The 26,891-nt window shown below is 51.0% G+C and overlaps 1 protein-coding gene across 50 annotated transcripts in view; it reads left to right on the top strand.

Moving 5' to 3' along the window:
* PPP6R2 (protein phosphatase 6 regulatory subunit 2) overlaps positions 1-26,891 on the top strand; it is a 99,832-nt gene that overhangs the window by 50,873 nt on the left and 22,068 nt on the right. For 17 of the 50 annotated variants that reach the window (XM_074003375.1, XM_065521929.1, XM_074003374.1 and 14 more), the window contains 6 exons: positions 445-687; positions 11,654-11,840; positions 18,613-18,750; positions 20,617-20,682; positions 23,349-23,461; positions 23,878-23,991. In XM_074003375.1, the coding sequence (XP_073859476.1) occupies positions 461-687; positions 11,654-11,840; positions 18,613-18,750; positions 20,617-20,682; positions 23,349-23,461; positions 23,878-23,991 (845 nt within the window). In that variant the 5' untranslated portion in view covers positions 445-460. Of the gene's footprint in view, positions 1-444; positions 688-11,653; positions 11,841-18,612; positions 18,751-20,616; positions 20,683-23,348; positions 23,462-23,874; positions 23,992-26,891 lie in introns of all 50 variants that reach the window. The other 33 variants (XM_065521928.1, XM_074003373.1, XM_074003363.1 and 30 more) reach the window with 5 other exon arrangements.

The raw sequence follows: 26,891 nt of genomic DNA, 5'->3' as shown, positions 1-26,891 counted from the left end.
CTGAGTTTGCTCACAAATGTGAGACTTTTGGAGGGGAGGTGTCCGGTGTTCACTCAGGACAGAAGGCATCCCTGACACGTGGGAGAGACACCGGGGTGCATTCGCCGAACAGAACTACAGAGCAAGAAAGAACCCTGAGGAGCGTGTTGAGCATGCTTTTGGATGGGGGACAGTGTGGGGAGTGAGGGCAAAGGAGGGGCTTAGCCCAGAGGAGAACCTGGAGAGGCAGGTCCTGGAGCTGGGGTGCAGCCTCAGAGCTGCCGAGCAGCTGGGAAGTCTGTGCAAACTTTGTGAGCCCAGACCATTCCTGATGGGCATCACCATCCTGAGCCCTGGGAATCGTGTGTGTTCATGCTGCGGATGGACTTCTGGGTCTTGGGTCTAGTGCTGCTGAAGCTGGATTTGCAGAGGTGAGAGAAGTGACCCCTTTGCCCTCGCTTGCAGCTCCGCGGCCGTCACGATGTTCTGGAAGTTTGACTTGAACACCACGTCCCACGTTGACAAGCTGCTGGACAAGGAGCATGTGACGCTGCAGGAGTTAATGGATGAAGATGACATCTTGCAGGAGTGTAAGGCTCAGAACCAGAAGCTGCTGGACTTCCTGTGCAGGCAGCAGTGCATGGAGGAGCTGGTGAGCCTCATCACACAGGATCCGCCCCTGGACATGGAGGAGAAGGTCCGCTTCAAGTATGTACCAAAGCTGTGGTGGGCCAGTACGCCAGGCAGTACTGCAGGGATGCCGCGGGCAGTGTCTGAGGATGGCCGGAGTTGGGGATTTCTGGTGAAGAAGCGAGCCATAAAAATCCACCTCATGTGAGAAGTGAGGAGGGCACTCCCATGGGGTGTGATGTTGAGGAGTTTGCAGGTTGGGGGCGGTGGCTCACTCCTGTAATCCCAGCACTTTGGGAAGCTGAGGTGGGTGGATCAGTTGAGCCCAGGAATTTGAGACCAGCCTGGGCAACATAGTGAGACCCTGTCTCTATTAAAATTTTTTTAAAAATTAGCCGGATGTGGTGGTGTACACCTATGGTTCCAGCTACTTGGGAGGCTGAGGTAGGAGGATCACTTGAACTTGGGAGGTTGAGTCTGTAGTGAGCCATGATTGTGCCACTGCACTCCAGCCTGGGTGACAAGAGTGAGATCCTGTCTTTAAAAAAAAAAAAAAAAAGGCTGGGCGCAGTGGCTCACACCTGTAATCTCAGCACTTTGGGAGGCCAAAGCGGGCAGATCACTAGGTCAGGAGGTCGAGACCATCCTGGCTAATACAGTGAAACCCATCTCTACTAAAAATACAAAACATTAGCTGGGCGTGGTGGCGGGCACCCATAGTCCTGGAGGCTACTGTACTCAGGAAGCTGAGGCAGGAGGATGGCGTGAACCCGGTAGGCGGAGCTTGCAGTGAGCTGAGATCATGTGACTGCACTGCAGCCTGGGCAACAGCGCGAGACTCCATCTCAAAAAAAAAAAGAGTTTTGGCTGTCTTGTGCCTGCATTTTCTCATTCTGAATTATAAGTAAATTTTAGGTTGGTATATGTCAGTGTTTTGAGTGGCAATATGTTGGGGAAAAAAGACGGATCCCATGCTAGAGATGCGGGTGGCATTGCAGCATGAGGCAGCACTGTCAGCAGGGTTGGCTCCAGGCCACAGAACGGCCAGGCAGGAGAGATGTGCAGTGTCTGACCCACAGTCCTGGGACATGCTTCACTTTAGGTCTTCAGCTTGAAGGACTTACATGATTGTCATTCGTGGTACTGTCCGTTCTCAAAGGTTTCCCTGAAACGTTCATTCAGCCCTGGCCAGGATGCTAGGAGATGACACAGAGGAAGGGGGCAGTGTGGTGAGATGGCTGGAGCTTCAGGGCCTTGAGTCAGGACAGAAGGGTGAGCAAGGATGGGCCTGGGGCAAGAGGGAGGACGGGGCGGAGCCAGCCTCCCAGCTTCTCACAGTGCAGCTCTGCGAGGAGCACATGGCCCGCTGTGTCCCCAGGTGATGCCTCAGGAGGTGGGAGATCCATTCAGGTCAGCAAACCTCAACCTGCAGGTCATGTCCTGTTTCTCTGTGGCCTGTGAGTGAAGAATGGTTTTATATTCTTTTTTATTTTAGTTTTTTGAGACAAGGTCTCACTCTATCGCCCGGGCTGGAGCGCAGCGGCATGATCTCAACTCACTGGAGTCTCTGCCTCCCGGTCCCAAGTGATCCTCCCGCCTTAGCCTCCCAAGTAGCTGGCACTACAGGTGCATGCTACCATGCCTGGCCAATTTATTTTTATATTTCTTTTGTAGAGATGGGGTTTCACCATGTTACCCAGGCTGGTTTCAAACTCCTGGGCTCAAGCAATCCACCCACCTTGGCCTCCCAAAGTGCTGAGATTATAGGTGTGAACCACTGTGTCCAGCTGGTTTTACCTTTACCTTTTTAAATGGTTGGGGGAAAAAAATCAAAGGAAGCTCGGGCATGGTGGCTCACGCCTGTAATCCCAGCACTTTGGTAGGCCAACGGGGGTGGATCACCTCAGGTCAGGAGTTTGAAAGCAGCCTGGCCAACATGGTGAAACCCCGTCTCTACTAAAAATACAAAAATTAGCCGGGTGTAGTGGTGCATGCCTGTACTCCCAGCTACTCAGGAAGACTGAAGCAGGAGAATGACTTGAACCCAGGAGGTGGAGATTGCAGTGAGCTGAGATCGTGCCACTGCACTCCAGCCTGGGCGACAGAGCGAGACTCCGTCTCAAAAAAAAAATCAAAAGAAGAATATTTTATTACACACATGAAAACGACATGAAACTCATGTGTCAGTGTCCACCAATAAAGTCTTATTAGACACATCCACACTCATCCACATCTCATGTAGCATTGAGCAGCTGCAGCAGGGGCCATGGGAAATAATTCCTCTCTGGCCGTTTACAGAAACTCTTTGATGGTCTTACAAGGAAAATAAAGCAGGATAGGGAGCCAGGGTGTCCTTGTATCAGGGGGTGGTCAGTACTTCATTTAGGGTAGTCAGGCAGGTCCTCTCAGGTAAGGGGAGCAGTGCTGGGATGGGGAGGAGAGTTCTAGCCTGAGCAGGGCCTTGCCTGTAAGGAACCGAGGGCTTAGGGTGGGGCGGCTACACCAGAAGCTGCTGTGGCTTCTGGTGTGCCGGTCACACCTGCTGTGTCAGCATCACTGTTGATAGCCCCATCCCTCCCACTCCCAAATGTGGCCCAGTCTGGTGACAAATTAGAGCTGAGAGACAGGTATGGGGCGAGGAGAGTGGGGAGGCGTCTTCTGGGTCAGGACAGGAATCCCAGAGTAGCAGCAGTGAGCCAGGAGAGTCTCATAGAGTTTGGGAGAAATCAGTAGTAGGTAAGTGCAGAACCGAGCAAACAGCAAGAGGACTGTGAACTTGGAGGAGACGTCCATAAGTAAGCAGAGATGCCCGAGTGAGCAGTCCGCTCAGCTGTAGGCAGAGATGCCCTGAGTGAACGGTCCGCTCAGCTGTAGGCAGAGATGCCCTGAGTGAACGGTCCGCTCAGCTGTAGGCAGTACACGCAGGATATCCCTTAAATTACCCTGTAACTTCGGAGGGAGGGAAAGGGAGAGGGAAGTTGGATGGTGGGAAAGCTTTGCCTTCCATTGTAGGAAGTTAATTCATAATGTCTAAAATTGATGAACAAAAAAGAAATGTACGTATGTATTATTTAGAAACATGGAGGTTAACATTGGAGAAAACTGCTGAAAGAGTCCAGTCGTTGCCTCTGAGGAGCGTGACTTGGGAAGGGGGAGCCTTTCCTTACCAGCCCTGTCAGCTCTCTGAGTTTTCCTCTGAGTCATCAACCCTGTCTTCTGTCTTGAGTTTTCAAAGCGCATGCACATATCACTTGTATAAAAAACATTGAAGTCAGGTGTGGTGGCTCACGCTGGTAATCCCAGCACTTTGGGAGGCTGAGGTGGGAGGATCACTTAAGCCCAGGAGTTGAAGACCAGCTTGGGCAATATAGTGAGACCCCATCTCTTTTTTTTTTTTTGAGACGGAGTCTCACTCTGCCGTCCAGGCTGGAGTGCGGTGGCACGATCTCGGCTCACTGCAACCTCTGCATCCCAGGTTCAAGCGATTCTCCTGCCTCAGCCTCACAAGTAGCTGGGATTACAGACACGCATCACCATGCCCAGCTAATTTTTTGTATTTTTAGTAGAGACGGGGTTTCACCATTTTGGCCAGACTGGTCTCGAATTCCCGACCTCAGGTGATCCACCTGCCTCAGCCTCCCAAAGTGCTGAGATTACAGGCGTGAGCCACTGCACCCGACCCCCATCTCTATTTTTATTAAAAAAAAAATTTTTTTTTTGAAACATATTAAGGCTTTTTTTTCCGGAAACAGTCTCTTTCTGTCAACCATGCTGGAGTGCAGTGGTGCAATCTTGGCTCACTGCAACCTCCGCCTCCTGGTTCAAGCAGTTCTCCTGCCTCAGCCTCCTGAGTAGCTGGGACGACAGGTGCACATCACCGTGCCTGGGTAATTTTTTGTATTTTTAGAAGAGACGGGGTTACCATGTTGGCCAGGCTGGTCTTGAACTCTTGAGCTCAGGCAGTCTGCCTGCTTCAGTCTCCCAAAGTGCTAGGATAGTGCTAGGATTACAGAAGACACTTTTTTTGAGGCTAGTCCAAGTGCAGCAGTATTTACACCTAATTGGTCACAACCGGTTAAGATTTCTTTCTTCCTTCTCCAGTCTGTCTGCGTCACATGACTACCATTGTAAACAAAATGAAACAAAAAACACCTTTTTTGAGAAATGGAATAGGACAGATGGATGGATGGATGGAGTGAGTGGTAGCTGAAGGAAGAAGAAAGGTCAAGATTATTTTTCAGTGATGGGGAAGATCCAGGCGTGGTGACACATGCTTGTGGTCCCAGCTGCTTGGAAGGCTGAGGTGGGAGTTGAGATCCCGGAGTCTGGGGACTCGTGTGTGCTGTGATCATGCCTGCGAAGAGTAAGTGCACTCCAGCCTGCGTGACACAGCGGGACTATCATCTCTCTAAAAAATAAACAAAGATGGAGAAGATATAAGTATGCGTGTAGACCAGGATTCGGCAGTCTGTATCTGTGAAAAGTCAGAGAGTAAATACTTTAGGCTTTGCAGGCCGTAAGGTCTCTGTTGGAAGGACTCAAGTTGTAGCATGAAAGCAGCTACAGAAAATAGTAAACAAATGGATGTGGCTACATTCCAAGAATGTAGCAGCGCCTGTGCTTCTGAGACTCTGCTATCCCTGCCTCGGTGGCACTGCCAGGTTAAACACCTCCTCCCGCAACCTGTTAGCCTTGGAGGTCAGGGTTCTGCAGACCTGGCAGGACACCTCCATGACCACAGGCTGAATTATGGGAGGACTCTTCTTGAAAGTGGATAATTTGCCTGAGCTGTCCATGCTCAAGAGAAGCTGTACTTGGTTTGAGTGGTTTGGGATCAGGTAGCAGCCCCTGACCCTGGTTAATTAAAGCCAGGGACTGCTCCAGGCAGGTGAGGCCCACATGCTGCCTCTTCTGAGGCCTGATGTGCAGCTCCCCTACCTCTATGAAGCAGCCCTTGGCTGAAAAACCACTGTGGCCGTAAGACGGCTGGTCACCTTCCGGAGTCAGAGTGCTGCCTGCCCAGGCCACAGCAGAGGGTGCCACCCGGGGCTGGAGGCAGCAGCAGTCACATGGTCAGCCCTAGAGCCTGTGGGTGCTCCTGGTCTCTTCGTGAGCTCTTGTCCGAGATCTGGATTATTTGAGAAATAAGACAGAAGAGCCAGTAAGAGACACCAAGCTGTCGCTTTCATTACTCATAAAGCAGTGTCATTAGTAACTCTGAGCTGTGGGCTTCCTGATTCCTGATTGCAGAATTAGAACTGCTCACCCAGTGGGAAGCAGCAGTGGGTAACAACAGGCCCCCAGGAAGCACCCCGCCCCAGAGAGACTTGCTGCACTCGGCAGAACTGAAAGAAAGACGGCATCTCCACTAAAGGAAACACTGGGAGGAAGGGAACTTCACCGTAGCAGTTCATGGGGCCACTGTCCATCTCCTCCACATCCACTGCCCAACTGTCCATCCCCTCCACATCCACTGCCCAACTGTCCATCCCCTCCACATCCACTGCCCACCTCCTGTGATGGCTTCTTCCTCTTCTTTGGTTGACTTCCTGTGGTAAATTGTACTCTGTTAAAACAGCTTCCTGGCCGGGCGCGGTGGCTCACGCCTGTAATCCCAGCACTTTGGGAGGCCGAGGCGGGCGGATCACGAGGTCAGGAGATCGAGACCATCCTGGCTAACACGGTGAAACCCCGTCTCTACTAAAAATGCAAAAAATTAGCCGGGCGAGGTGGCGGGCGCCTGTAGTCCCAGCTACTCGGGAGGCTGAGGCAGGAGAATGGCGTGAACCCGGGAGGCAGAGCTTGCAGTGAGCCGAGATCGCGCCATTGCACTCCAGCCTGGGCGAGTAAGCGAGACTCTGTCTCAAAAAACAAAACAAAACAAAACAAAACAAAAAACAGCTTCCTGAGACGGAGTTCGTGGGCAGTGATGTTTAGGTCATCGGGCCTGCGTGTTTGAGACCCTCTGATTAGAAGTTCAGACTGAGCATCACCCCCTGGGCTTTGGGAGCCTCCGTGTTGTCCTCTAGTGTCACAAGTCTGATGTAACAAGCTCCCAGCTCACGTGTGTCACCTGTTTTCTCCTCTCTGAGGGCATTTAGGTTCTTTTCTAAGACCTGTTGTTCCTGAATTTCCCAGTAATGTGGAATTATTCTCTTGAGTCAGGACCGAGGATCCCAGAACAGCATCATTGAGCCAAGAGAGTTTCATGAAAGTCAGAGCTTGGGAGAATTTAGTAACAGATAAGTACAAAATCAAGCAAACAGAGCAATGAGAAAAACTAACTCTAAGGGAAGAGTTTTATAAGTAAGCAGATATACCCCAAGTAAACAAATCAGCTCAGCAGTAGACAATATGTGCATATTCACACTGAGGTCCACAGTGGATATCCATTTCCTTCATATGTCGTGCTGGGCTCCCTGAACCGTTTTAGTCTGTACATTTATGACGTTAGCTGAGGGAAATTTCTCATATTATTTCTTTGATATTTTCCTTCTTTTCTCTTTCTGGGACTTCTAATCAGGTGTTAGATCACTCAAATTAATGCTTTCCTTATTTTTGCTTTTAATGTTTTGTACTTTGCCTTTTTGACCTACATCTGAGAGATTTCTTCATCTTTTAAGTTCTCGTCCTTTTATTGACTTTTCAAAGTTCTACCATTATTTTGTGTTTGTGTTTTAGACATGAGGTCTTGCTATGTTGCCCAGTCTGGACTCAAACTCCTGGGCTCAGGTGATCCTCCCATCTCAGCCTCCCAAGCAGTTGGAACCACAGGCGCTCGCCACCATGCTTAACATCTGTCATATTTTTAATCTTTTTTTTTTTTTTCTGAGATAGAGTGTCTTGCTCTCTTGCCCAGGCTGGAGTGCAGTGGCACAATCTTGGCTCACTGCAAGCTCCGCCTCCCGGGTTCATGCCATTCTCCTGCCTCAGCCTCCCAAGTAGCTGGGACAACAGGCGCCCGCCACCACACCCAGCTAATTTTTGTTTTTGTTTTTGTTTTTTTTTTTTTTGAGACGGAGTCTCGCTCTGTCGCCCGGGCTGGAGTGCAGTGGCCGGATCTCAGCTCGCTGCAAGCTCCGCCTCCCGGGTTTACACCATTCTCCTGCCTCAGCCTCCCGAGTAGCTGGGACTACAGACGCCCGCCACCTCGCCGGGCTAGTTTTTTGTATTTTTTAGTAGAGACGGTGTTTCACTGTGTTAGCCAGGATGGTCTCGATCTCCTGACCTCGTGATCCGCCCGCCTTGGCCTCCCAAAGTGCTGGGATTACAGGCGTGAGCCACCGCGATTGGCCCATATTTTTAATTTCTAAGAGCTGTTTCTTATTCTCAGATATTTTAATAAAAGCTTCCAGTTCTTATTCATGTATACACAGTCTCAATGTGTCATCTCTGAGAACGTTATAGTTTAAAAGAGTTTCCTTCTGTTCTCTACACTCGCTGTCCTCTGCGTGCCTCGTCTTCTGTTCTCTACGCTCACTCTCCTCCTTGTCACTCGCTCTCCTCTGCCTTGTTTTCTGCTTGGTCAGCACCATGCTGCTTTCCTGAGTGGGGCCCTAAATCCTGCACAGAGTTTGGGATCTGCCTGGGGCTTACTCACCACAAGCTTAGAGGCCACTAGTTGACTTTTCTCTTTGTCTCATTATTTTTCCCAGAAAAGAATCCTAGCTCCCCCCTGTGGGGCATGGACCTGTTAGTATCAGGAGCTGAGTTGGGGAGAGGGTTGGGGGCACCCCAGTGTTGTTTTTTTTTTTTTCCAAGTCCCCTATTTCTGGATAGTGTCTGATCACCCTGCGGCTGTGCCTGTCGTCCCTGGCCCACCGATCCCAGGAGGCCATAAGGGAGGGACATGTCCCACTGCCCTGGCCTGTGAGTTTTCAGCCCACCCTGCCCTTGCTGACCGCCAAATCAATGTCCAGGCCTCTCTGGAGTTCTGTGGCCTGAATTCTCATCTCTAGTTGGTGCCCCTTCTGTGGGCTCCTGAAGCTCAGCCTTCCCTGTGCCAAGGCCGTCTTCACGTGGCCGGCTGGTTCGGGCCTCCGGGCCTGGTTTGTCGTTTCTGCCTCTCTTTTCTTGTCTTTTTAATTCTTCGTGTTGTTTGAGATGGAGTTTCAGAGGGAGTATCAACAAGCCTGTGTGCTCCATGTGCTGTGGAATTTCTGTACCTTGTGTAAGTTTTTAAACTACTAGAGCAGCACCTGTTATTTGAAGAATAATTGTAAAATGTTGATAAAGGAAAAAAGGAGAAAATCTTAGTCCCTCCATCTAGAGAATCAGCGTCTTCTAGCTTGGTTTGTGCCATGTGTGCATACGTTTGTCCGTGTGTAGACAAGATGAGTTTGGAGCTGGGCTTGGTGGCTCACGCCTGTAATCCCAGCACTTCGGGAGGCCGAGGCAGGCAGATCACTTGAAGTTAGGAATTCGAGACCAGCCTGACCAACATGGTGAAACCCCGTCTCTACCAAAAATACAAAAGTTAGCCGAGCATGGTAGTGCCTGTCTGTAATCCCAGCTATGCAGGAGGCTGAGACAGGATGTGAACCCGGGAGGCAGAGGTTGCAGTGAGCTGAGATAGCACCATTGCACTCCAGCCTTGGTAACAGAGCAAGACTCTATCTCAAAAAAAAAAAAAAAATCAATTTGTTCCCTATAGTATTGAGATACTTCTTCAAGGAATGATTTGGACGTTTCTCTGCTTCCTCACTTTTGATCTTCTTCCTCACCCCATGGGATGTGACTTCTTCCCCCTGCCCAGCACACCGGTCTTAGTGTTAGAGATCTGGTAGACCTGGGGCCTCGCTGTGGCCTTTGAGGCTGCCAGCCCGGCCCTCCTCTCCTGCTCTCTGGTCCTTCTGCCCTGAGGGGCCGTGTGTTGTCCACTGTGCCAGGCACTTGTTGGCCAGCCCCTATGACATCCCACAAGGTGGGTACTGCCTGCCTTAATTAACAGACAAGGAAACTAAAGGCCAGAAAGGTCGGCTAATGAGGGGATGAGCCCAGGCCTGCCCCAGCCTCCCTGCGCCCACCTCTCAGGCCCCCTATCTGCCCACACATCCAGCCTGCAGTGCCCCTGTGCCCTGATGCCCTACTCCATCAGGCCCCAACCAGGTCCTGTCTCCCCAACCCACGCCTCCTGGGCCACTCTTTGACCCTCTACGTTCCACCTGCCCTTACAGACGCTGTTCTTCAGAGCTCTAAAAGTGGCACTTTCTTGTCTGGGCTGATGAGGAACACCCACCCCGCAGCCAGCCGAGGTCATTGCGTTTCTTCCCCTTCCACACTTGGTCGGCCGCCAGGCCTGGCCAGCTGTTTCCTATAGAGTCTCCCAAACCCAAACCCCTCTAGCCAGTCACAGCGACCACCTTGGCTTAGGTCCAGTGCTAAGGCTGCCTCTTCACCTGGCACCAGCCACATGTTGGCAAGAGAAGGAAGGTCATAGCAGCTGACCTTGAGCACACACTTGCTGTGCGACAGGCATGGGCAGGCACTGTCACCTGCACGTTATTTTTTAATTTTTTTTTTGGAAACAGTCTTGCTCTGTCACCCAGACTGGAGTACAGTGGCACGATCTCATCTCACTACAACCTCCGCCTCCCAGGTTCAAGTGATTCTCATGCCTCAGCCTCCCAAGTAGCTGGGACTACAGGCATGCACCACCACACCTGGCTAATTTTTGTATTTTTAGTAGAGATGGCGTTTCACCATGTTGGCCAGGATGGTGTCGATCTCCTGACCTCAGGTGATCCACCTGCCTCGGCCTCTCAAAGTGCTGGGATTACAGGTGTGAACCACCGCACCTGGCATTGTTTTTTTTTTTTTTAAGTCAGGGTCTTCCTCTGCCACCCAGGCTGGAGTGCAGTGGTGTGTTCTTAGCTCACTGCAAACTCTGCCTCCCGGGCTCAAGCTATCCTGCCACCTCAGTCTCCCCTGTAGCTGGGACCACAGGCACGCACTGCCTCGCCTGGCTAATTTTTCCTTTCTTTTCTTTTTCTTTTTTTGGAGAGACAGGGTTTCACCATGTTGCCCAGGCTGGTCTCCCACTCCTGAGCTCAGGTGATCCACCCGCCTCGGCTTCCCAAAGTGCTGGGATTACAGATGTGAGCCACTGTGCCTGTCCTCACCTGCACGTTCAGATGGGAAAACCTAGACACAGAGAGGACAGGTCACTTCCTGATGTTGGGACAGGCCTGTTCTGAGACAGCCATTCCTACGGGATGTTCCCACTGGGTTCCTGCCTGCTGGGCCCTGTGCCTCTCTCCAGCATTCCCAGAGGCAGGGTCACCTGCCAGGCCTTGCTGTGGGGGCTGCTGTTGAGGGCTGTGTGGGCTGTGGGGTGTGCCTTTCCTAGGGCGATGGCCATCACCCACCTCTGTCTACCAGGTGCAAAAGAGGGAGCACAGTGATGTCCTCATGGGATCATATGCACTGGGCTATGGATTGTTTTGTATCTGGTCATTTTAATCAGATGAAAAGTGCATTATTCACAGGTGTTGGTATTTCCTAGTCATAAAGTTCTTGCACAGTGCCTCGTCCCTCACACTGCTTCCCGAGTGCATAGTGCCTCGTCCCTCATGCTGCTTCCTGACCTGCTAAGGGGGTGTGTCTCCCGTCTGGGGATGGATTGGGCCTGTGTTTGTTGATGGAAGAGTCACGGCTTAGAGGGAGAGGAGAGGCTCAGTGGAGGGGAAGATGGAAATGGTCACAGACGTGTCCTCATGGAAACAGTGTGATCAGACAGGAGGTGAGAGACCTGGCAGGTGAGTGTGAAGGCCTGGAGAGGAGAAGCCAGAAGACTGAGAGAAGTTATTTAAAGAATGGGAGTAGGGTCAGAAAATGTCGGATATCAGCATATAGGGCATGAGGAGCATAGAAGGTATGTTAAAAAACTTCTAGCTGGTCACAGGTAGTCATGTTTTTATTCTGTTCTGAGGTCTATAGTTTTTATCACTTGGGTCTGCTTCCTAAGAAACAGACTATGTAAGCAGCTTCCTAAGAGTTGGAGAAGTCTAATTTCACCTCCAGTGCTTGGACTGTGCCCTTTTAGATATCCAAACACAGCCTGTGAGCTTCTGACTTGTGATGTGCCACAGATCAGCGACCGCCTCGGTGGGGACGAGAGCCTGCTGAGCCTCCTGTATGACTTCCTGGACCATGAGCCGCCTCTCAATCCTCTGCTCGCCAGTTTTTTCAGCAAGACCATTGGCAATCTCATTGCAAGAAAAACTGAACAGGTAAATGTGCAAAGCCCATGTGATTTGGGGCACTGTCATGGTGGATACTGACGTGTCCTGCTGTGGTCCTGGCTGTGTGACTCATCCTCAGGCCGTGGGAACAGCATTTGTGACTCTTCTGTGCAACACATGTGGAGCAGTGGGGGTTTTGCCAGTCTGAGAACTGGAATTTGAAGGAGTGTTTCTGGCCGGGTATGGTGGCTCATGCCTGTAATCCCAGCACTTTGGGAGGCCGAGCTGGGCAGATCACTTGAGGTTAGGAGTTCAAGACCAGCCTGGCCAACATGACAAAACCCTGTCTCTACTAAAAATACAAAAATTAGCTGAGCGTGGTGGTGTGCATCTGTAATCCCAGCTACTTGGGAAGCTGAGGCAGGAGAATTGCTTGAACCTGGGAGGCAGAGGTTGCAGTGAGCTGAGATTGTACCACTGTACTCCAGACTGGGCGACAGAGTGACACTCTGTCCAAAAAAAAAAAAAAAAAGAAGGAGGAGGTTGTAACTGGCTCTGGAATAAGCACCACTTCCCGCCATCCCTGGGAGCTGCACGGGGCCCCAAAGTAGGCCGTCTTGTGCTGTCACCTACCAGGTGGAGGTATGAGGTCCTGGGGCTTCATGGCAAGACGTTGGACATCCACCTTCTCAGGTCTGCAGCTTTGTCTGTGTGGGTGGCGTGTCTGTCTGTCCAGAGCATTTATTCTTTCAAAACAAAGGTAACTTCTCACATTAGACTTCTGCAAAAGCAGTTAGTGAATTCATCTCAGCCAGCTGTAGCAGGGTCTTCCTGGAGTCCATCCTTGCTCCTGCCTCACATGTGACCTGACCCGGGCGTCTGCCCCTCCAGGCTGTGGACACACAGGTAGAGAGGGGTGGTGGCCCCTGTGCCTGCACCCTGTGGTCCGCCTTGCCCAGTCTTCTTCCTGTGTCATGCCCCACCTGCCCGTCCCCGACAAGAGTATTTTAAAACAAATCCTAGACACCAGATTATTTCTTATATAAAGATTTCAGTATGTGTATATATTTATTTATTTTTGAGACAGGGTCTCACTCTGCCCAGGCTGGAGTCCACTGGCTGCATCACAGCCCACTGCAGTCTCAACCTCCTCAAGCTCAGGGGATCCTCCCACCTCGGCCTCCTGAGTAGCTGGGACTACAGGCACGTACCACCGCACCTGGCTAATTTTTTTAAATGTTTTTTGTAGAGATGGGGTTTCCGCATGTTACCCAGGCTGGTCTTGAACTCCTGGGCTCAAGTGATCTGCCTGCCCAGGCCTCCCAAAGTTCTGGGACTACAAGTGTGAGCCACGTTGCCCAGCTGTGTATCTCTAAAATAAAGACTTTTTTCTTTTAAATATAATCAGAATTTTATAATCACACTCCAAAAATAGTAACCATAATTGTTTCATACCATCAAACATTCAGTCAGGGCACAAACCGTTATCTCACATCTGCTTTGAGCTCTGAGAAAGTGCAGCCCCAGGAAGGCCGCCGTTCACCTTGACGACATTCAGTGTGCATGTGAGTGTATAGTGGAATGCCGTTTTTCCTTGTGCCATAAATCTGAGAGTTGCAAGGGCCCCCAGGGGACTGCCTCACCTCAGCTCCTTCTGAAGCTGTGTGTAAGTGAAGGGCACCAGCAGCAGTGGGTGCTGCTGGGTGGGAGGCTGCTGGCAGAATGGGAGTGGGAGTGGGAGTGGAGGCGGCGGGGAGCTGTGGTGTGGGCCGGGGGTTGTCGAGGCTGTGGGGTGGTAGTAGAAGTTGTAAAAACCTTGATGACCTGGCCCTTGCAGCCCAGTGACTAGATGCATGTATCTCGTAATTTGCCATAAGCTGATCTTATTCCTCTGCCACTTTCAGATATTTTCTTAATAATTTTACTACTTCATATAATATTTTTCTCCCATTCCCTTACCCAGTACTTAAGGCGTTAAAGTAATATGAACTGAACTGTTACAATTTTATTCTATTGGCCGGGCGCAGTGGCTCACGCATGTAATCCCAGCACTTTGGGAGGCCGAGGCAAGCGGATCACCTGAGGTTGGGAGTTTGAGACCAGCCTGACCAACGTGGAGAAACCCCGTCTCTACTAAAAATACAAAATTAGCCGGGCGTGGTGGTGCATGCGTGTAATCCCAGCTACTCAGGAGGCTGAGGCAGGAGAATCGCTTGAACCCGGGAGGCAGAGGTTGTGGTGAGCCAAGATCGTGCCCCTGCACTCCGCCTGGGCAACAAGAGCGAAACTTTCCATCACCCAGCAGCTGGTTTGTTCTCAGGGCCAGCCGTGAGGCAGGGATGCCACGAGCCTTCCTCCTGTGTTTCCTGGAACTGTGGGAGTAGCCCAGAGGCGGGGCTTCCGGGAGACGACCGTCCGCATTTTCCCCGCCCTTCGTTACGAATTCTTTCAAATGTCTACAAATTAGAGAAAATATTTCACGAACCCCCGTGTCTCTGTCAGTCAGATTCCACGTCATTTGTTCATGGCTAATCACATTTCTTCTGTATCTCTTTATTTTTCTTCAAGATTGTTTTTATGATTCTTTGCCTTTTGATTATTATTATTAATTTTTTTTTTTTTTTTTTGAGGCAGAGTCTTGCTCTGTTGCCAGGCTGGAGTGCAGTGGTGCAATCTCAGCTCACCACAACCTCCACCTCCCAGGCTCAAGCGATTCTTCTGCCTCAGCCTCCCCAGTAGCTGGGTCTACAGGCGTGCGCCCCCACGCCCAACTAATTTTTGTATTTTTAGTAGAGATGGGGTTTCACCATGTTGGCCAGGATGGTCTCGATCCCTTGACCTTGTGATCCGCCCGCCTCGGCCTCCCAAAGTGCTGGGATTACAGATGTGAGCCACCGCACCCGGCCAATGATGATGATGATGATTTTTGAGACGGAGTTTTGCTCTGTTGCCCAGGCTGGAGTGCAATGGCATGACCTCAGCTCACTGCAACCTCTGCCTCCGGGGTTCAAGCAATTCTCCTGCCTCCGTCTCCTGAGTAGCTGGGATTACAGGCGCCCGCCACCACGCTGGGGTAATTTTTGTATTTTTAGTAGAGACAGAGTTTCATCATGTTTGCCAGAGTGGTCCCGAACCCCTGACCTCAGGTGATCCGCCTGCTTCGGCCTCCCAAAGTGCTGGATTATAGGCGTGAGCCACCGCATATGGCCTATTTTGTTTTTTGTTTTTATTTTTTTCTTTTCTATTTTTTATTTTTTTTCTTTTTCTTGATTGTTTTAGAATCAGCACATTTTAGAATGAGTTTGTCAGTTTCTACATTCTCCCTCTCCATACCCTGCCCCCCAAAAAATAAACCTACTGAAATTTTGATGAGGTTTGCGTTGGCTGTAGTTGGGTCTGGCAAAGTGTGAACAGGCCAAAAGCAGCCACTGATGGTGTGAGCAAAGCAGCCACTGATGGTGCGAGCAAGGCAGCCACGGAGGGTGCGAGCGAGGCAGCCACGGAGGGTGTGAGTGAGGCCTTACTGTAGCACAGCCACTTCTATTTCACACCATAGCAGCACAGCCGGTAGCTCAGGCTGCTTTGATTTCTCAGAAATACACTGCAGTTCTCTGTCTGGCAGTCTTGAGCATCTTTCACTGGATTTATTCTTAGGTATTTGATATCTTTGTATTATTCTAAGTGTTTTTTTTTTTTTTTTTTTTTTTTTTTTGAGACAGAGTCTTGCTCTGTCATCCAGGCTGGAGTGCAGTGGTGCGATCTTGGCTCACTGCAACCTCCGCCTCCTGGGTTCAAGCGATTCTTGTGATTCTCGTGCCTCAGCCTCCCTCCCGCCTGGGGGATAGAGTGAGATTCTGTCTCCAACAAAAGAAAAAAGAACCTCTATTTTTCTCAAGCTTATAATGATCAATGTATCATACTCATATACATCAATATTCTAGTTGTGATATTATGCTGGTGTTTTAGAAAATGTCACCATTGGAAGAAACATGTCAAAGCATACAAGGATTTTGTTTTTGTTTGAGGCAAAGTCTCCCTTTTGTCTCCCAGGCTGGAGTGTAGGGGCACAATCTCAGCTCACTGCAGCCTCCGCCCCCGGGTTCAAGTGATTCTTCTGCCTCAGCCTCCCAAGTAGCTGGGATTACAGGTGCCCACCACCACGCCTGGCTAATTTTTGTATTTTTGGTAGAGACGGGGTTTCACCATGTTGGCCAGGCAGTCTTGAACTCCTGACCTCAGGTGATCCACCTACCTGGGCCTCCCAAAGTGCTGGGATTACAGGCATGAGCCCCTACCCCCGGCCTTTAAATGGTATCTTTTTAATTGAAATTTTGATTGAGATTATTGTATTTGTATGAAATAATATGAAGAAAATCCTTGGCCAAGAGCAGTGGCTCACTCCTCCCAACACTTTGGGAGGCCAAGGTGAGTGGATCACTTGAGCCCATGAGTTTGAGAGCAGCTGGCCAACATGCCAAAAGCCTGTCTCTACTAAAAATATAAAAATTAACTGGGTGTGATGGCACATGCCTGTAATCCCAGCTACTTGGTGGGGCTGAGACAGGAGAATCACTTGAACCTGAAGGCAGAGATTGCAGTGAGCCGAGATCGCGCCACTGCACTCCAGCCTAGGTGACAGAGCGAGACTCCATCTCAAAAAAAAAAAAAAAAAGAAAAAGGAAAGGCCAGGCACGGTGGCTCACGCCTGTAATCCCAGCACTTTGGGAGGCCGAGGCAGGTGGATCACGAGGTCAGGAGATCGAGACCATCCTGGCTAACATGGTGAAACCCTGTCTCTAGTAAAAATGAAAAAATTAGCCAGGTGCAGTGGCGGGCGCCTGTAGTCCCAGTTACTCGGGAGGCTGAGGCAGGAGAATGGCGTGAACCTGGGAGGCAGAGCTTGCAGTGAGCTGAGATCTGGCCACTGCACTCCAGCCTGGGTGACAGAGCGAGACCCTGTCTCAAAAAAAAAAAATCCTTTTATGCTCTGACATGTTTCCTCCAGTGGTGACATTTTCTAAAACACTAGTAGAATATCACAACTAGAATATTGATGTGAATATGTGAATATGATCCATTGATCATTATGGGCTCAAAAAAAATAGAGGTTCTTTTTTCTTTTTTTGGAGTTAGAATCTCACTCTGTCCCCCAGGCTGGAGTGCTGTGGTGCGATCTTGGCCCATTGCAACCTCTGCTTCCTAGGTTCAAGCAATTCTCATGCCTCAGCCTCCCGAGTAGCTGGGATTAACAGGCACCCACCACCACATCTGGCTAATTTTTACATTGTTAGTAGAGACCACGTTGGCCAGGCTGGTCTTGAATTCCTGAGATCAAGTGATCCGCCTGCCTTGACCTCCCACAAGTGCCATGATCACAGGCGTGAGCCACCACGCCCAGCCTAGGGTTATTTTTTCTTAAATGTTTGGAAGAATTTATTGGTAAGGCCGTTAAACCTTCTCTGTATAGAGAGCCTATTAATTATAGATTTTGTGGGGTTTTATTATGTTCTGGAATTGATTTTGTTTCTTGTCAGTTTAGATAAGTACTTTTTTAAAGGAAGTTTCTTTTCTAAATTTACAAAAACTGGCATAAAATTGTTTCTGTTAATTTCTCATAGTACATCAGGTGTGGTGGCTCCTGCGTGTTACCACAGCATTTTGGGAGGCTGAGGTGGGAGGATCACTTGAGCTCAGAAGATGGAGGCTGCAGTGAGCTATGATCGCACCACTGCACTCCAGCCTGGGCGACAGAGTGAGACCCTGTCTCAAAAAAAAAAGAAAAAAAAAACTACAAACCTCTCATCGTAGTTTTTATTTCTGTAGGATCTTTAGTGATGTCCCTTGTTTCATTCTTGATATTGTTATTTGCATCTTCTGTTTTGTCCTTAGTCTTTCTAGAAGTTTAATCATCCTTTTCGAAGAGCCATCCTCCTCTCCTCCTCCCCTGCCCCCTCCTTCCCCTCCTCTTCTTCCCTCCTCTTTTCCCACCGACCCTTTTCCTGCTCTCCCTCCTCGTCGCAGCACTGGGGAGTGAGGCTGAGGCCCTGTAGCCAGGTGGGCCTTCTGTGTTCCCATTGTTTCCAGTGGAGGGCTGGGTCTACCCCAGCCCCCAGCCCAGTAGCCTGGACATAGCAGACACTTATCTCTGTAGGCTGAGTTGAGCTGAATTTGCAGCAAGCCCAGCCTTCAACTCTCCACTGTTACCTCAGATCCACCATCTGAGCAGCTCACTGCGTCTGTGATGGGTGCTGTGCCTCCCCGTGGCCTCACGCTTAGCTGTCTACACTTCATTGGTACTGGTCATCAGCCAGCCACAGAAGGCCTCTTTTTCTTTTCTAAAACCTCAGTCTTCTTTCACCTTCAGCTGCTCACTGGTTTTGGTCAGCAGCTGGCATCTTGTGCACTCTGTGCTCCCTGGGTGTGTGTTCTAGGCCTGGGGCTGCCAGCGATGGCCATCAGCTCAGCTCAGCTCTGTCTACACCATTCGTTTCTATTGGAAAAACCCGAACCAGTAGGTATTGAATGGCAGCTTCTCACGCAGCCTGTGGTGCCCCGCCTGGGACAGCTGTGTCCTGTCAGTGCAGAGCCACAGCTGTCCCTGTGCAGCGGCCTCCCCCTGCCAGGCCCTCACATACACCACTGCCTGGTAGAATTCTCTGCCTGTCCCTTGAGAGAGCTTTCTTACAATCTTGTCTGGGTCTTTCCGTTATTTCTGCTTGATATAATTAACAGTTCAACTTTCCCATGAGAGTTTTTGAAGGAGGAGTCTCATGGTTGTCAGGGTCAGCCCTGCCTGCCTCTCAGGTGTGTGTGATTTCAGGTGATTACATTTTTGAAGAAGAAGGACAAGTTCATCAGCCTGGTGTTGAAGCACATCGGCACCTCAGCGCTTATGGACCTGCTGCTGCGCCTGGTCAGCTGTGTGGAGCCAGCCGGGCTCCGGCAGGAAGTCCTGCATGTGAGTCCAGGAGTCCCCCCAGTTCCCGAGGGCAGGGGTGCTGCAGGAAGCCAGCTGGTTAAGTGCAGGAGCTCACAGCACCAGGGCGCCCGGCCCTCATCTCTTCACCCAGCGTGCACTTCTCCATGGGGCTGTTAGGGGTTCTTGTCAAGGATTGTGGCCTGCACCTTTCCCACTGTTCTGACTCAACTTGCTCAGAAGCGCGGAGCAGAGCGGTCCCTTCTCTCTGCAGTCTCCAGCCTCCTGCTCTGTGAAGAGGCTGAAATGGACTTATCTTGCCTGCCTCCTTTTCCCCTGCCAGCGCCCACCCCTGTGGCTTAGAGCAGGAGGTCAGTGAGGTGCTGGCCCTGCGTCCAGGCCTGTGCCTGCCAGGAGAGCCCTGGTGGACAGCAGTTACCTGCAGAGCCCCATTGTTTACCCTGGAGTGTGCATGCGTCTGTTCTGATGGTGTTTAGTCAGTGAGAGCAGGTGCTATAGTTCCCGAAAAGAGGAGGATGCCCCCCAGAGAAGTCCGGGAAATCCATGCCCCACAAACTTCCACTCACTGTTTGGCCAGCTTTGTTTATGGTGAGATTTAAAATAGAGTAGAGGCCGGGCGCGGTGGCTCTCACCTGTCATCCCAGCACTTTGGGAGGCAGAGGTGGGCGGGTCATGAGGTCAGGAGATGGAGACCATCTTGGCTAATATGGTGAAACCCTGTCTCTACTAAAAATACAAAAAATAGCCAGGTGTGGTGGCGGCCCCTGTAGTCCCAGCTACTCGGGAGGCTGAGGCAGGAGAATGGTGTGAACCTGGGAGGCGGAGCTTGCAGTGAGCCGAGATCGCACCACTGCACTCCAGCCTGGGTGACAGAGCGAGACTCCGTCTCAAAAATAAATAAATAAATAAAATAGAGTAAACTGTGAGGCCCTCTCCCTGTTTCCCAGCTCCTAGAATCTGGACTCATCCAGGTGGTCACTGTCACTCTGAGGTTAGTAATGCTTCCTCAGGGAGCAGCTTCTCACTGGGCATGACCGACCATCACCCACCTTTACACAGTGGACGCAGGGAATGACTGACCGTCATCCACCTTTTCACAGTGGACGCAGGGAATGACTGACCGTCACCCACCTTTTCACAGTGGACGCAGGGAATGACTGACTGTCACCCACCTTTACACAGTGGACGCAGGGAATGACTGACCGTCACCCACCTTTGCACAGTGGACGCAGGATCAGTACTAGCTGTGGTCATAGCCGTTAGTGGGAAGCCTGCAGAACTGTACATCAGGCAGCCTTTTAGCTGCTTTACTTGATTCACTTCACAAAGTAGCCACGTGGGGACAGGTCATCCCATTCTGGGATAAGGAATTTAGGCACAGGGCACAGCAGTGCGGTGTGGGAGCCAGATGTGGCCCAGACCTGCCGGACCCCGACACTCACACTGGGCCCCCGTTGCCCATGAGCTTGACCCCACAGTGTTCCTGTGGCCTCGCCAGGGTGGATTTACTCTTCCTCATCCTGGGAAGGCCCCAGTGCTGCAGGGAACAGCTGAGGCTTCTCTGGCTTCAGCATCCAGCAGGTTCCTGAGCTGTGGCCCGTGTGGCTCATTTGCACCCTGGTCCTTAGAGAGAAATCCTGAAGACAGAGCTTACATGTGCACCGTTAGGGCAGAGGCATGGTGGTCACCCCATATTATCTTTTCAACTACTTCCAGGACCTCCCAAAACTCAGTCATTGTGTGTTATTTGTGTTCTTTCTGGGTCTGGGGCGTGTCAGGCAGAGTCTATTCTAGAAAACGGGTGCAGTGCTGCGCTGAAGGGGAAAGGTTCCTGCTGTTTACTTAGACGTGAGCAGCGACACTGAAAGGCCTCTTTTTCTCTTTCAGTGGCTGAATGAAGAGAAAGTCATCCAGAGGCTTGTGGAGTTGATCCACCCGAGCCAGGATGAAGATGTGAGTGTGCTGCTTACCAAGCTTCGTGCATGCTAGCCCAGGCCTGTGGCTGCTGGGCCATCTACTGCTGCCGGCCAAGGGAGCGAGGGAGGGGCAAGTCATCCCTTTCCTAAGATGAGGATCTGTTGGGTACTTTTCTCTCTTTAATCAAGCACTGACTTCTAGGCTGTTTTTTTTTGTTTTTTTTTTTTTTTGTTTTTTGAGGTGGAGTTTCGCTCTTGTTGCCCAGGCTAGAGTGCAATGAGGCGATCTTGGCTCACTGCAGCCTCCGCCTCTCGGGTTCAAGCGATTCTCCTGCTCACCCAGGCAGGTAAGCCACCACACCTGGCCTCTAGGCTGTTTTCTTGTTGTTTAAATAGAGAGGAGGTCTCACTACATTGCTCAGGCTGTTCTCAAACACCTGGCCTCAAGTGATCCTCCTACCTCAGCCTCCTAAAGTGCCGTGGTTACAGGAGTGAGCCACCATGCCTGGCCTAGGCTTTTTTTCCTTAACTGAAAAATAATATATGTGTATGATAAAAACAATTCTAGGACAGGCGCGGTGGCTCATGCCTGTAATTCCAGCACTTTGGGAGGCTGAGGCAGGCTGATCACTTGAGGTGATGAGTTTTGAGACCAGCCTGGCCAACATGGCGAAACCCTGTCTCTACTAAAAATTAGCCAGGCGTGGTGGAGGGTGCCTATAATCCCAGCCACTCAGGAGGCTGAGGCACGAGAATCACTCGAACCCGGGAAGGGGAGCTTGTAGTGAGTCGAGATCGCACGGCTGCACTCCAGCCTGGGCGACAGCGAGATTCTGTCTCAACAAACAAACAAAAGAACAATTCTAATAGAATTGTATTGGTCGTCTGCGACTGAATAGCAAATTACCCTGAAACGTAGTTGCTTATGGCAAGTATTTTTACCTGTAGCAGTATCAGTTTCTGTGGATCAGGCATCTGAATGTGGCTTAGTGGCTCTTCTGCTCATTCTCTCACAAAGTGCAGTCATCTCAGAGCTCCCCTGGGGTAGAGGCCAGCTCCATGGTCACAGATGGCTTGGCAGCATACAGTTCCTCAGGGCTGTGGGCCGAGGCCACCCTCGTCATTGTACCACGTGGGCCTCTCCACAGGGCAGCACACGACGTGGAGCTGAGCTTTCCCCTCACTCTTACTGTATTTGGCTCTTTAGAGCTGGGTGGCTGGGTCCAGCCCTCACTAAAAGAGATGGGGGCTATAGGGGCATGAACTCCAGGAGGGGATTGTTAGGGGCCCCCTAGAAACCACCCACCCTGGAAGCACCTAAGGTGACAATGGGGCTCCCTGTGGTGATGCCTGTTCAGAGTTTGGGGTACATCCCAGCAGACCTTTTCCTAGCATTACACGTATCTGTCTATACATACAACCACGCGTCCTTGGCAAATTGGAAAACAGTGGTGCTGACTCGTGTCTGAGGCCTTCACCGCTGCCTGGCCAATCACCCTGCTTCGTTCTCTGTCAGCCCACAGGGCTGATCAGACAGATGGGAGAGGCCACACTGGCGTCTGTAGGAAGCGAGGAGGCCACCCTGCCTGAGAACCAGAGTCCACCCATGCATGTGGGTGTTGTGGACTGATGGCCTGTCCTCGGTCCCAAAGGCAGAGCTCAGGGCTAATCTAGCTGCTTTCTTTTCTCCCTAAAACACTCCTGTGAGTGTTTGCCCCTCCGTCTTCCCACAGCGTGTGAGCCAATGCTGCAAGGAGTCGGGTTGTTTCTCTCTGAATCACATTTGTCTTCCCTAGAGAACAACCCCGGCATTGTCAGCAGGGGCAGGTTCCCATCAGGGATTGTGTGTTAATGTTTCCCTAGAAAAGTTGAGTCCTCTGTTTTCTTGGTAGCAACTTCCCTATTTTCATCAGCTTACAGGACTCATTCTGAATAACAGCAGCTACTTATTACCACATTTAAAATACAGTATCAATAACATGGCCACATATTCAGTATATTTCAAAATGTGGATCACAGGTATAGCCCAGTATCTGCATTGCATATCTGACCATTATTAGCCCTGTTTTGAATTCCTAAAGATAGTTCAATGCAGCTTAAAAAAAAGAAAAATCTAACCAGATCTACATTTTGACAACAGAAAAGGCATACTCGAGCTTCTTTGAAATGAAGCTGTTGTCTGGAATCTTTGTAGAAAACTGGTTTAGAGAAAGTCCCACATCCTTTTTTTTTTTTGGAGACGGAGTCTCGCTCTGTTGCCCAGGCTGGAGTGCAGTGGCGCGATCTCGGCTCACTGCAGGCTCCACCTCCCGGGTTCACGCCATTCTCCTGCCTCAACCTCCCGAGTAGCTGGGACTACAGGCGCCTGCCACCATGCCCGGCTAATTTTTTGTATTTTTAGTAGAGATGGCGTTTCACTGTGTTAGCCAGGATGGTCTTGATCTCCTGACCTGATGATCCGCCCGCCTCGGCCTCCCAAAGTGCTGGGATTACAGGCCAGAGCCATTACAACCGGCAAAAGTCCCACATCTTTTTAAAAAAAAAAAGAAAGAAAGAATTTAACATCACAGTGGTATTGAATAACAACAGAAGTCTAGCATCTGCCAGAGAAGCAGCAGGACTTGTGCCCTGTGTGCCTGCCAGGGCTGGTCCTACTGTTTCTTCTCCACACTGAGGGGCTCTGTGTTTCCCTTGTCTTTTCAGAGGCAGTCAAATGCTTCTCAGACTCTCTGTGACATAGTTAGGCTGGGCAGAGACCAGGGCAGTCAGCTGCAAGAGGCTCTGGAGCCAGACCCCCTCCTCACAGCGCTGGAGTCGTGAGTGCTGGTGGGCCGTGGTGCTGGTGGGCCTCCCTTTCTGGGTCATGGGGACATCGCTGAGCCTCGCTCTGAGCACCAGGACATGCTGCCACCTCCTCTGATTCACATTCGAATGAACCCCAGGTTCAGAGCCCGTGTTAACTGGGGGCCTATTTCCAGAGGGAGGGGTCTCCAGAGGAGTCACCTGGCGGGTCTAGAGAGTGGGCCAGCAGCAGCAGGAGTGTCCTGAGAACCCTGGCGCCTGGCCTTGAGCCTGAGCAGGTTTAGGGTTTTGCTGGGGTCCTCCACGGGGAGCAAGAAGCATCCTTGCATCCTTTGTGTGTGTGTCTGCTCTGCCAGGCAGTGACCTCTGTGTGTGTCTCTTGTGTGTGTGTCTGATCTGCCAGGCAGTGACCTCTGTGTGTGTCCAGCAGGCAGGACTGTGTGGAGCAGCTTCTGAAGAACATGTTTGATGGAGACCGGACGGAGAGTTGCCTCGTTAGCGGGACTCAGGTGTTACTCACCTTGCTGGAAACCAGGCGGGTTGGGTGAGTCTCATGAGGAGAAATCGTATGGAGCTGAACTTGGTGCTTCAGTGACTGGCAGCCCACATGAGCAGTCTGGATTATGTCATTTGTGTTTTTAATTTTTGATTATGCAAGTAATAACACAGATAGATTTCCCTTGTTGAAGGCTTGACTTTATGGCTGCGGCCAAGTCCCCTTGGACCCTCATCATCACTGGTGCTTCCTCTCCAGCCTGAAGCTGCTCGTCGTGACCAGTTGGCGATGCAGGTGTCGACATGTGTAGAGCAGGTGTGGTTGGCAGGTTTTCCCCGAGGACTGTTGTGACAAGTCCCCACAGCTCCTGTGTGTGCGTGTGTGTGTGTGTGGCAGGGTTTCCACAGCTCCTGTGTGTGTGTGTGCGTGTGTGTGTGTGGCAGGGTTTCCACAGCTCCTGTGTGTGCGTGTGTGTGTGTGTGGCAGGGTTTCCACAGCTCCTGTGTGTGTGTGTGCGTGTGTGTGTGTGGCAGGGTTTCCACAGCTCCTGTATGTGTGTGCGTGTGTGTGTGTGTGGCAGGGTTTCCACAGCTCCTGTGTGTGTGTGTGTGTGTGTGTGTGGGGCAGGGTTTCCACAGCTCCTCTGTGTGTGTGTGTGTGTGTGTGTGTGGCAGGGTTTCCACAGCTCCTGTGTGTGTGTGTGTGTGTGTGTGTGTGGCAGGGTTTCCACAGCTCCTGTGTGTGTGTGTGTGTGTGTGGCAGGGTTTCCACCGCGACACACAGTTATATATACATGTGTTTATCTCCCAGGCAGACACTGGCCCTCACAGGGTGGGGCTGTGGCATTAGCACTTGGTTCCCAGGCGACTGTCCTCCGTTGCACTTTCTCGTTCATCAGGTGTCATTTCTGTACCCACTGTGCACTAACACAGGCCCAAGGAGTCAGAGAACTGAGACACAGCCCCTTCCCTTTAATTGCTCCCATCTGGCACAGGAGGCCAGTGTGTGGACAGCCAGGGTGATGCAGAGTGGCGAGTGCCGTAGACATGCACCCTGTGCCTCAGGGCTCACAAGAAGGGACCCACATGGGGCTGGTGGGTGGAGCCTCGCAGTCAGGCACGTTTTCCCTGAGAGGCCGCATCTGGCAGAGACCACCTGGGATGAGGCAGTGAGGGGGTCCCAGTGTGGACACAAGCATGGGGCAATATGTGGCAGAGGAGAGTGGAGCTTGCTTGGAGGAGCTCCTTTGCTGTGACCCCACACCGCTATCCTCAGTTGCAGCTGTTGGAGGCCTGTTGAGGCACGACAGTGAATAGGCAGAGACAGAGGAGTCAGCAGCAGAAGTGAGTTCAGGTGAAAGTTGAATTGGTTTGAGGATATAGGTGCTGGAGACCCTTCTCTGACCCCAGGTAGAAATTTCAGGAAGTGTTTGAAACTGTTTCTCTGGATCACAGTGTGGCCTAGAAGGCCCTCAGGTCACAGAAGGCTGGGCAGTGCCAAAGCCTTTCAAGCAGTTGAAACTCCGAGGAGGACGCCCATCAGGCGCAAATGGAAAGACAGTCGAGTGGAGAGTCTGTGAGGGAGGCATTGGGACGGGGGTGTGGTTGGCCTGCCAGATGCCCAGGAGATCCTATAGTGTATGTCTCGAAAGGGCCGTATCAGTGTTCTCTGGGCATTTCCCCTCCTGGCCTGCCCCTGGCCCTTGAACCCCATCTGTGGATTCAGGTTCCCCACGTGCCAGCGGGAACCTGGTATCTCCAGGACATTTCCGTCGTCTCCATTCCATCACATGCGACGATGTCTAACTCTCCCAAGGTGACTGTAGCTCCCTTATTTCCGCATTCTGGGGAGAACGTAATTCAGCCCCCAACACTGATAGCCTGTGCTTTTTGAAAGTGAAAGAAAAGGGAACAATAAGAAAATGACAAGAAATTGACTTAACCTTGGTAGTGAGGTTGTTAGGACTGTCTCTGTCTCTCTTGTACTACCTAATACTTATTTGTTTATTAACCAAAAATAGTGTGAAAATGTTGTCGTTTTTCTCTAGTTAGGCAAGTGGAATATTGGTATTTTAATCTTCATAAATCCAGGAAAGCTGAGCCACTTCTGAGGCCCAGGCTCAACCCTACATGTGATGGAGGGGACTGTGTAAAAATCAGGAAAACAGAGAGAAGCCAGCTGTTTCTCTTTGATTCTTGTGCTGCTGCTGCTGCTGATTTTCAGACGGTGTCTTGCTCTGTCCCCCAGGTGGGAGTGCGGTGCCACGACCGTATCTCAGTGCGGCCTCAGAGTCCTGAGCTCAAGCCATCCTCCCGCCTGTCCCTTGCAAAGTGCTGGGATTATAGGTGTGAGCCACTGCACCTCGCTCTCTGATTTTTGAAATTCTTTTGCTTATTACTTTAAAAAATATATGATTATGTATTATTTTTACAACTGGAAAGAGTGTTTAAATAAATATCTCAGACTTCCTTGAAAACACCACAGGGGCTGGGCATGGTGGCTCACACTTGTAATCCCAGCACTTTGGGAGGCAAGGCAGGCGATCACCTGAGGTCAGGTGATTGAGACCAGCCTGGCCAACATGGCGAAATCCTGTCTCTACTAAAAATACAAAAATTATCCGGGTGTGGTGGTCCATGCCTGTGGTGGTCCATGCCTGTAGTCCCAGCTACTCGGGAGGCTGAGGCAGGAGAATCACTTGAACCCAAGAGGTGGAGGTTGCAGTGAACTGAGATCGCATCATTGCACTCCAGCCTGGGTGACCAAGTGAGACTCCGGCTAAAAGTAAAAAAAAGAAGGTCCACACAGGAACAGTGTGAAAGATACAGGGGTAGCAGTGAAGGTTTTCAAAGCAGGAGGACAGAGCAGCACCCCACCGGTGCTGGGGGCAGTGAGTCCTGTGTCACTTGCCCTTTCTCCATGTTCTCGGATGTCACAAGCAGTCATCT

The sequence above is a fragment of the Macaca fascicularis genome, chromosome 10, assembly GCF_037993035.2.
Source record: "Macaca fascicularis isolate 582-1 chromosome 10, T2T-MFA8v1.1".
Taxonomy (NCBI): Eukaryota; Metazoa; Chordata; class Mammalia; order Primates; family Cercopithecidae; genus Macaca; species Macaca fascicularis.
Note: the sequence above shows the minus strand (reverse complement) of the source record. Positions and strands in the feature narration are given on the sequence as shown.